The 9,978-nt window shown below is 39.2% G+C and overlaps 1 protein-coding gene and 1 long non-coding RNA gene across 4 annotated transcripts in view; one reads left to right on the forward strand and one right to left on the reverse strand.

Moving 5' to 3' along the window:
- HEATR5A (HEAT repeat containing 5A) overlaps positions 1-9,978 on the forward strand; it is a 112,588-nt gene that overhangs the window by 88,632 nt on the left and 13,978 nt on the right. For all 3 annotated transcript variants that reach the window (XM_024732647.1, XM_024732648.1, XM_024732649.1), the window contains 4 exons: positions 1,373-1,441; positions 2,874-3,053; positions 4,757-4,976; positions 8,394-8,642. In XM_024732647.1, the coding sequence (XP_024588415.1) occupies positions 1,373-1,441; positions 2,874-3,053; positions 4,757-4,976; positions 8,394-8,642 (718 nt within the window). The remainder of the gene's footprint in view (positions 1-1,372; positions 1,442-2,873; positions 3,054-4,756; positions 4,977-8,393; positions 8,643-9,978) is intronic.
- Positions 280-9,978, reverse strand: part of LOC112391327 (uncharacterized) — a 13,148-nt gene continuing 3,449 nt past the window's right edge. The window contains exons 3-7 of the long non-coding RNA XR_003001469.1: positions 4,813-4,967; positions 1,336-1,424; positions 911-1,207; positions 534-619; positions 280-444 (exon numbers count right to left, since the gene is read on the reverse strand). This is a non-coding gene — a long non-coding RNA (uncharacterized LOC112391327). The remainder of the gene's footprint in view (positions 445-533; positions 620-910; positions 1,208-1,335; positions 1,425-4,812; positions 4,968-9,978) is intronic.

A 9,978-nucleotide genomic window follows, 5' to 3' on the forward strand; every position in this document is an offset into this window, starting at 1 on the left:
AACAATAACACTGTGGGAGAGGCATTGTTCTTTTTTTTTTTTAATTTTATTTATTTTTGGCTGCATTGGGTCTTCATTGCTGTGCACCGGCTTTCTCTGGTTGTTGCAAGCGGGCGCTACTCTTTGTTGCAGTGCACAGGCTTCTCATTGCAGTGGCTTCTCTTGTTGCGGAGCACAGGCTCTAGGCACGCGGGCTTCAGTAGTTGCAGCACGCTGGCCCTAGAACGCGCAGGCTTCATTAGTTGCGGCGCATGGGCTCTAGAGCACAGGCTCAGTAGTTGTGACGCACAGGCTTAGTTGCTCCACGGCATGTGGGATCTTCCCGGACCGGGGTACGAACCCGTGTCCCCTGCATCGGCAGGCGGACTCTCAACCACTGCACCACCAGGGAAGCCCTCTGTAAGCTTTTTAACTGGTGTTTTTTTGACTGGTGCATTGAGCAGCCTAGGAGGAACAAGGAAGATAACAAAATCATCACATATTATATCACACACATCACATGTAATCCTTCAGTAGCATTCATCCAAGGATACCTCTCATGATTCAAAGGCAGCTTCTGATGGCTGGCAGTTAGGGAATCCAGAGCAGTTCACCAGTTGGTTAGCAGGCTCCATCACATCTTCCCAGCAGGTAATGCCAATGTGTGTTTAGGGAAAGAGCAAAAGGAAGGGACAGGAGACCATCGTGGCCTCTCTTGTTGAGGAGCACAGACTCCAACTTTACAGGCTCAGTAGTTGTGGCTCACGGGCCCAGTTGCTCTGCAGCATGTGGGATCCTCCCAGACCAGGGCTCGAACCCATGTCCCCTGCATTGGCAGGCAGATTCTCAACCACTGCGCTGCCAGGGAAGCCCCTGTTATATTTTTAATGCTCTTAAAATTGCAAATGATAGAAATAAAATTACCACTCACTTAAGGAGAAAAGGAAAATTGTTTTCAGGAACCGTAGTTGGCTCTGCTTTCTTCTGCACTGGCTTTATTCTCAAGTTTGCCCTCTCCAAGTGGTATCAAGATGGCTCTCTTAGCATCCAGAGTCTTTTAAAGAGAGCGCTTCTTTCCTAGTACTCCTAGCAAATGTCCTCAGGAGAGCTTTCATTATCCTAGTGTGGGTCCCTGGAGCCAGACAGTGCTCACAACTCCATAGCAACAACATGGGCTGAGAGTTATGGAGAGAGAAAGTCCCCCAAAGGAAAACTTGGATGCACCTAGCTAAAAACGAGAAGATATGCTGGTCAGGCAAAAACAAAAGGTGTTCATAATGCATATTATAAATAACTAATTTTAAAAAAAACTAATTTTAAAATAACATTAAAATGAGAAAAAGTTTGCTATCTTACTTTGTGATGCTTGAATGGGCCTGTAATGTCTTGCCAGGTAGGAGCGGCACTTAGACCAGCCTTCACCTCAGAGACGCCACCTGATGTCACTGCCAAAGCATGTCAGGTAAATGGTTAAAAAGATAAATTTTAAGAAAAATCCTCTCTTAGGTAGCAGCTCTCCAGTTAGTATTTGATACCAAGGTTCTACGTTATAGTTGTCCAACCATTAATCTCAGTTGCCCCTTTTCCTTTACTTTTTAAGTTTAGAGAACTTTTTCTTTCTCATAACTGCGTGGTAATCCAATATATGGGTATGTCACCAGCTCCTTAGTGATGGAAATATGGGTTTTTTCGTCTTTTGCTATTATGGATACTGCTGCAGTGAATGACCTTCTTTCTGCATAGGTCATTTCACTGGGTCTAAGCATATCTGTGAGATAAATTCCCTAAAATTGAATTGCTGGGTTAAAGAGCATTTTACAGGAGTTTACCAGTTTAAACTCCTACCAGCACTGTATGTAAGTGCCTATTTCCCCAAAGTCTCAGCAGCATTGTGAGTTGTCAAACTTAGATTTTTGTGTATATGATGGAGTAAAAAGGGTATCTCAGGATAGTTTAGATTTGTATTTCAAGTGAGGTTGAGCTTTTTTTCATATAGCTGAGAGCCATATAATATACAGTTTTAAATAGTTGCTTTTCTTGGTGTGGTTGTCAGACATTCGATATCCAGACCTGAATGGCCTGAAATAATTAAAAGCAGAACTGATGTGAATTAAATTAATTATAATTTTACTCAGTATTTTCAAATTTCTAAATTCATTTGTATTTAGGAAATGTTTGAGAGCCTTCAAATATTCATAGAAATGTGTTAACTGTTGTCCTGAGTCTAATTTATCATCGTTTTTATTATATGTGTTCTCGCTGTAAGCCACTTGAAATCTTTTGTGAAATGAGATGCAAACTAAATAAATATAAAAGAAAAATAAATTTTCTGTAGTAAAAGAGAAATATGGTGACACCCAGGAAAACCTTTATAGATAACCTCTGATAATTGAGTAAACTTTTTGAATTGGAGAATTATTAATGATGTTTCGTTTTTAAAATTAAAAATATCTTCAAAAGAATCAAAATCTTCATTGAGGTTTAAATGGTAGGTAATTTATCTTTCAAGAAAGATAAAATAATTAACCATGCAATTAATCACTGTCTTTAAAATAATAATAAGATGAAATAGTCAAGATTGGAGATATAATTCAGATGTTAATCCAAACATTTATGAAAGTGATGCCTTTCATGGCTTAATTTCACTGTGTTAATAACATCTGAAACTCTGATTTATATACTTACTAGCACAGTTTCCTTTCTTCAACCTTAAGACTTCATTCCCTTTTGAAATGCTGGCTTTGACTATCATTATCAGCAGTATCCCTTGGGGTTTCTTGATAGCAAGACGATTTCAATGACCAGATTCCTGAGATATGGGTGAGTTTTGCTGAACTCACAAAGGGGGTGTTTATAATTTTTAAATATAACCTTTGATTTTCTTAAAAAACTAGGTTTGCAGTGCCTGGATAGCAAGTGGAGTTGTAAGTGACCTTAATGATCTCCGAAGAGTTCATCAGTTGCTTGTTGCATCATTAACAAAAATTCAGGTTGGAAAAGAAGCTCTAAGTCACTTATATAATGAAAGTGCCTCTACCATGGAGATCTTAGCTGTGCTAAAAGCCTGGGCAGAGGTTAGTACTTCTAGAATTTTGGAAGTTGTTAATAAACATCTTAGGCCATAAACTGAAGTTAGCTATTTAAAACACAAATAAGTCTATGTTTAAGGCTGACAGAAGACTTTCAACATGAGATGTATTTATATGCTAATTGATATTTTGGCCAAGGATTCTAAAGTGCCCTCTGTTGTCTGTTATCTGCTGCTTTAAGCAGGGGCAGTCATGAGAGAAATTAATAATAGCCAATGGAAATCAACTTTTATTGAAACCTGAATTATTGGAAATGTGGGTTTGCTCATATATTCTATCAACTCTATAATACATATGTTAATATTTTTTAGTGCTCTTTCATAAAGTGACTTGAATATTAAGTTGGTTTATTTCCTAAGATTAGAGAAATCTGAGAGGGAAGTGCTTAACTGTTCTTTATTTACTTTTCTAATCAGGAAGAAAGCTATATAATTTTTAAATTTACGATGGAAATGTTTGCACAGAATAGTACAGTGTACTCATATATACCCGTCATCCAGCTTCAGCAGTTACCAGACTTGGCCAGTCTTGGTTCATATATCACTTTAATGAAGTATATAGTCTCAGATTGCAACTGAGAGAATTAACCAACATATAAGAAAGGGTTTCCTTCAGTGGGGCTAATTAAAATCAGAAGATTGTAAAGTGTCTATTTTTGTCATTATTTAGTATTGACAAATCTCAGGAAGTAGTTCTGCCTAGATTTAATAAGTTGGATCTAATGATCTTTAACAGTCAACTCTAAATGCTTTAAACATATGCTTTTAATAGAGCAAACAGAGATTCTGTAATTTCTGTAACCTATTTTATAAATTACTCTGTGCTTATATAGTGTTCTTTGTAATAATTTGAAACTCTATACTCTTGCTTAAGCCATTACTTTCTCCTATTCTCTCCTTAGTGAAAGTAATGACTAGCCAACAAGTTCCATGTAATTGAGGTCCATAATTATCTGAAATCCTTGGAGCCAGATATATTTGGGATTTAAAATTTGGATGCATATTTCATGTATTCATCTAGGATGTCTGGGACAATACCATAGAATCTGTAATCAAACACTTAAATATATCTGTATGAAATGTCTGAATATTCACACTGTATAAATAGCTTCACATAAATTTTTTTGTGTTTTGCCACCAGATTGATTTACCCACAAACTTAGATTTTTCAGAGCTTTTTGGATTTTGGGGTTATGGATAAAGAGATAGTACACATTATGTAAAATGTTGAATACTTTAACATTCTATAGTCCATGTTAAATCTATATAGTTAAACTTTTTATAGTAATTTAGTGGTAACATTGAAAGAAGATATTCAGCTTATTTCAATTCAGAGATGGCTGCCTGTAGCCATATTTTGAAATGGATTACAAGGCCATGTCTAGGCTTAGTAAAAAAGAGTGCCATGATCATTTAATTATAGCTGTCATGGTTGTAAACTGCAAGGTGGCAGCATATTTGTCAAATGTTTATTATCCCTAATATATCTCACTGAAGATAATGCTTTTGGATCTTTCTACCCTAGTTTTGTGTGTGTGGTTACATATGTATATCTTCTTGGTATCACAATGCATTTTAAGTCCAGGAGGCAGGTTCAAGGTAAGTCTGCCTCTTCAGCAAGATAAAAATATTGTAACACCTTTTCAGTGGGTACGAGATTTTCCTATTTATAAAGTAACCTTTATACAGGTCTACATAATTGCTGTAGAAAGACATAAAAACCACAAACAACCTTTGAAGACTACCTGTTCAGAAGAGAGTGTCGGAAACGGGTCGATTTCATCAGACGGGCTGCTTGACTTAGTCCACGCAGATCTTGGCACATTAAGTAGGCTCTGGCTTGCTGCACTTCAGGATTTTGCTCTCCTAACTTTGCCTTCAGAATTTGCTTCCCAGCTTCCTGTTGAAGGTAAGGGGGGAAAATATTTACATAATCCCTAGAATGACAGTCAATAACATGTATTTTCAAAATTTCTCCATTAGCAGGTAATGTTTATCTGAAACATTTTCCCAGAATAATTTTCATTCATAGAATAAGCACGGGAGAGTTGCTTCAGGGTGGAGACCCTGAAGTTGAATCTCTAAGTCATAGGGCATGCTCGTCTTACCTCACAAGACACTGCCAAATCGCTCTCCAAAGTGGTTACAACAATGTATGTGCAACATACATTGCATACAAACAACATACATTACAAACAGCAACATGCTTCTGTTTTTCTACATCTTCCCATCATTATATGTTATCATTGTTAATAATTTTTGTCAATCTGATGAGTATGAAAGAGTTTCATTGGTTTATTTCCTAGATTGGGAATCTTTTTTCATTGGTTTATTTTTCCATAAATCACCTAGTCATAATCTTTGCCCATTTTCTACTATTTGACATTTTCTTACTGACTTATTAATCCTTTACATATGTTTAATACTATTCCTTTGTGATTCCATATCTTGCAGGTATCTTCTCTCAGCCTGTAGTTTGCTCTTTCTTTTATCTTTTTAAAAGTAATATAATCAGTTGTTTATGGTTTTTGTATAGTGCCTGATACTTCTTTGTAACTTAAGGCCATAAAGAAATATAAGCTTTACAGTTTTGCTTTTTACATTTTGGACTTTAGTCCAGCTAGAATTTATATTATGTGTGTGGAATGAGGATAGGGATCAAATTTTATTTTTTAATTTTTAAAATTTTTTTAAATTAATTTTTATTGGAGTATAGTCGCTTTACAATGCTGTGTTAGTTTCTGCTGTACAGCAAAGTGAATCAGTTATACATATACATATATCTACTCTTTTTTAGATTCCCTTAGGGATCTAATTTTATAGTCAGTTATTAATATTGCATTTTATGGATTGGATATTTGGTAGCTGCTTTTAATTTTCATGTTATTCCAAAATGGCTATTATTTTTTTTTACTCTTTGCTATGAATTTTAGGGTCAGCCTGTCAAGTTCTGTTAGAATTTTAATTGGAATTATATACAAAGAGATATGTGGAGTGTTTATTGTACTTTGTACCTTTCAATAGCATTAAAAATGGAAACAAAATGGAAATAAACTGATTTATTGACATAATTTATCAGCACATGTTAATGACACATAAATCATTAAAACGTAGCGTTGGGGGGAAGCAAGTTTAAAAAGGATACACACAGTATGAGGCTTTTAAGGAAACGCACACAAGAAATAACAGCATCTATTATTTATGAATACAAACGTCTAGAATGAAAGTGTAAGACCATAATGAGAGTGATTCACAGTGACTTGAGGAAAGTGGTTACAAAAGGAGAGGCAAGAATTAGCGGTGTACAAAGTTTTAGGAGATTTTTGTTTGTTTTTTAAGAAAGAGATTTAGGAAAGACAAAATGTTAATCTTGGAGATAGGTAAATAGGTATCTGTTTTATACATGCATACACATACTCTGGTTTCTCTTCAGATCCTATAAATCTTTCACCTTCTAAACATGCATATACACATCACATATTTGTTTTAAAATATTTTGTGATTAAAAAAAAAAAGTGGGGCTTCCCTGGTGGCGCACTGGTTGAGAGTCCGCCTGCCGATGCAGGGGACACAGGTTCGTGCCCCGATCCGGGAAGATCCCACATGCCGCTGAGCGGCTAGGCCCGTGAGCCATGGCCGCTGAGCCTGTGCGTCCGGAGCCTGTGCTCCACAACGGGAGAGGCCACAACAGTGAGAGGCCCGCGTACCGCAAAAAATAATAATAATAAAAAAGTTAAGAATTAGCCTGCAAATTTCTTATAAAGTTGTAAGGATACATCAGCCCTGTGACCCAACAGTTGTATGCTCAGGAGAAATAAAATCATTGATAACAAAATATTGATAATGTAGCAGCATGGATGAATCTCTGAAAACATTGTTAAACAAAAACTTAGTCACAGGGACTTCCCCTGGTGGTCCAGTGGTTAAGACTTCGCCTTCCAATGCAGGCGGTGCAGGTTTGATCCCTGGTTGGGGAGCTAGGATCCCACATGCATAGTAGCCAAAAAAACCTGAAACACGATACAGAAGCAGTATTGTAACAAATTCAATAAAAACTTTTTTTTAACTTATTTATTTTTATTTATTTATTTGGTTGTGTTGCGTCTTGGTTGCTGCGTGCGGGCTTTCTCTAATTGCGGCGAGCGGGGGCTCCTCTTCCTTGTGGTGTGTGGGTTTCTCATTGCAATGGCTTCTCTTGTTTCGGAGCACGGGCTCTAGGCGTGCAGGCTTCAGTAGTTGTGGCAAACAGGCTCAGTAGTTGTGGCGCTCGGGCTTAGTTGCTCCACGGCATGTGGGATCTTCCTGGACCAGGGCTCGAACCTGTGTCCCCTGCATTGGCAGGTGGATTCTTAACCACCACACCACCAGGGAAGTCCCGAAAAAAAACTTTTAAAATGGCCAACATCAAAAAAAGGGGTTTCCCTGGTGGCACAGTGGTTAAGAATCCACTAATGCGGGGGTACAGGTTCGAGCCCCGGTCCGGGAAGATCCCACATGCCACAGAGCAACTAAGCCCGTGTGCCACAACTACTGAGCCCGTGTGCCTAGAGCCCATGCTCCGCAGCAAGAGAAGCCACCGCAGTGAGAAGGCCATGCACTGCAACGAAGAGTAGAGAAAGCCTGTGCACAGCAATGAAGACCCAACGCAGCCAAAAATAAATAAATAAAATAAATAAATTTATTTTAAAAAAAAACCTCAGTCACAAACAAGTGCATACTGGATATTTTTCCATTTCTGTGAAGTCCAAGTACAGGCAAAACGTCTGTGGTGATAAAAGTCAACAAGTAGTTGCCAGGCTTCTCTGGTGGCATAGTGGTTAAGAATCTGCCTGCCAGTGCAGGGGACACGTGTTTGAGCCCTGGTCCGGGAAGATCCCACATGCTGAGGAGCAACTAATAAGCCTGTGCGCCACAACTACTGAGCCTGTGCTCTAGAACCCACGAGCCACAACTGCCGAGCCCTCGTGCCACAACTGCTGAAGTCCGTGTGCCTAGATCCCGTGCTCTGCAGCAAGAGAATCCACAGCAATGAGAAGCCCACACACTGCAATGAAGAGTAGCCCAAGCTCGCCGCAACTAGAGAAACCCTGCGCAGCAACAAAGACCCAACACAGCCAAAAAATAATAATAATAAAATAAATGGATAAGTTAAAAAAAAAAAAAGTAGTTGCCTTGAGGTGTAGGGGACTGACTGGAAAGGGTCACAAAGGAAATTTTGGGATGATGGAAATGGTCTATATCTTGTAACAGATAAAAGGGAAAATGTAGTGTGAGCTAATCTCTTCGTTTATTCCTCCTGACACTGTTTGCTTTCCCTTTTTTGTAGGTGGTGCTTTCTACACAGCAGAGACTAGTGAAAACGCAAAATCGCATTATTACAACTCCTGGGCGTTTATCCTCCATGCTACAGCACTGTGGCTTACAAGCACAGGCTTTGTTGTTGCTGACCCAGATGAGGGAGCACCTAATCTCTCAAGGCCTGTAACACCAACTTCCATGTGTCAGGGGTCATCATCTGGGGCTCCAGTAAAGTCCCCTGAGGATGTCTACACTGAGAGATTCCATCTTATTTTAGGTCAGTAAAAGACCTTACTAGCTTCTGACCCTACAGAGTTTTTCTTGAATTGTGCCCCCCTGCCTATCAGCTCTTGGTGGCTATTACTTCATTCTTCATTAGGCATTAGTGATAGCCTTGATGTATACAAGTGAGTAAGCTTGTATACATCTTATAAAATTGCAAATTTCATTATATTAAGTCTAGAATGCCATTACAGGCTGGTTTTAGCATCGAGTTGAATGTATGTAAAATTTGCAAAAGAAACCTAGTTCTTTCCACATGGTTTTTTGGGGGTTTTTTTGCGGTACACGGGCCTCTCACTATTGTGGCCTCTCCTGTTGCGGAGCAGAGGCTCCGGACGCGCAGGCTCAACAGCCACGGCTCACAGGCCTAGCTGCTCTGCGGCATGTGGGATCTTCCCGGATCGGGGCACAAACCCATGTCCCCTGCATCGGCAGGCGGACTCTCAACCACTGCGCCACCACGGAAGCCCTGGAACTTCATTTTTAAAGTGAAGTATCTTTCTAGGTACAGTGAGTTTCTAGAATAAATATTTTTCATACTTACCTTGTTCTGAGGAAACAAGTTATTAGATCATTACCTATAAATAAGTTATTAAGTGACATGTGAGAGTTATAAAGGCAAGTGATTAAGTAAGGTTTATGGTTCATAGAGCTTCTGTTATTCCTTACCAGGCCAAACATGACCGGATTTCTTATATCCTTGGGTATGTTAAAATTTTGTTTTTGCTTGCCTTGAGATGAGAGCTTTCTAAAAACAAACTTTTAGGACTTCCCTGGTGGTCCAGTGGCTAAGACTCCACACTCCCAATGCAAGGGGGTGCTCCCAATGCAGGGGGCCCGGGTCCGGTCCCTAGTTCAGTCAGGGAACTAGGTCCCATGTGCCGCAACTAAGAGTTTGCATGCTGCAACGAAGATCCTGCATGAGGCAGTGAAGACCCAGGGCAGCCAAATAAATAAATATTTCTTTTAGATAAAAAAAATTTTAAAGATAAAAATGAACTTTTATATAATGAAGACTGGCAGGGCATAAGCTCTGCAGTACAATTACGTCAGTTCAAATTCTTGGTGTGCCCCATTGTAATGGACCTTTAGCAAACTATTTAAGTTCTGTGTGCTTAAAAGGAGTGGTAATAGGGCTTCCCTGGTGGCGCAGTGGTTGAGAGTCCGCCTGCCGATGCAGGGGACACGGGTTCGTGCCCCGGTCCGGGAAGATCCCACATGCCGCTGAGCCTGTGCGTCTGGAGCCTGTGCTCTGCAACGGGAGAGGCCACAACAGTGAGAGGCCCACGTACCACTTAAAAAAAAAAAAAAAAAAAAAAAAAAAAAAGGAG

The sequence above is a fragment of the Neophocaena asiaeorientalis genome, unplaced genomic scaffold, assembly GCF_003031525.2.
Source record: "Neophocaena asiaeorientalis asiaeorientalis breed wild unplaced genomic scaffold, Neophocaena_asiaeorientalis_V1.1 scaffold216, whole genome shotgun sequence".
Classification (NCBI taxonomy): Eukaryota; Metazoa; Chordata; class Mammalia; order Artiodactyla; family Phocoenidae; genus Neophocaena; species Neophocaena asiaeorientalis.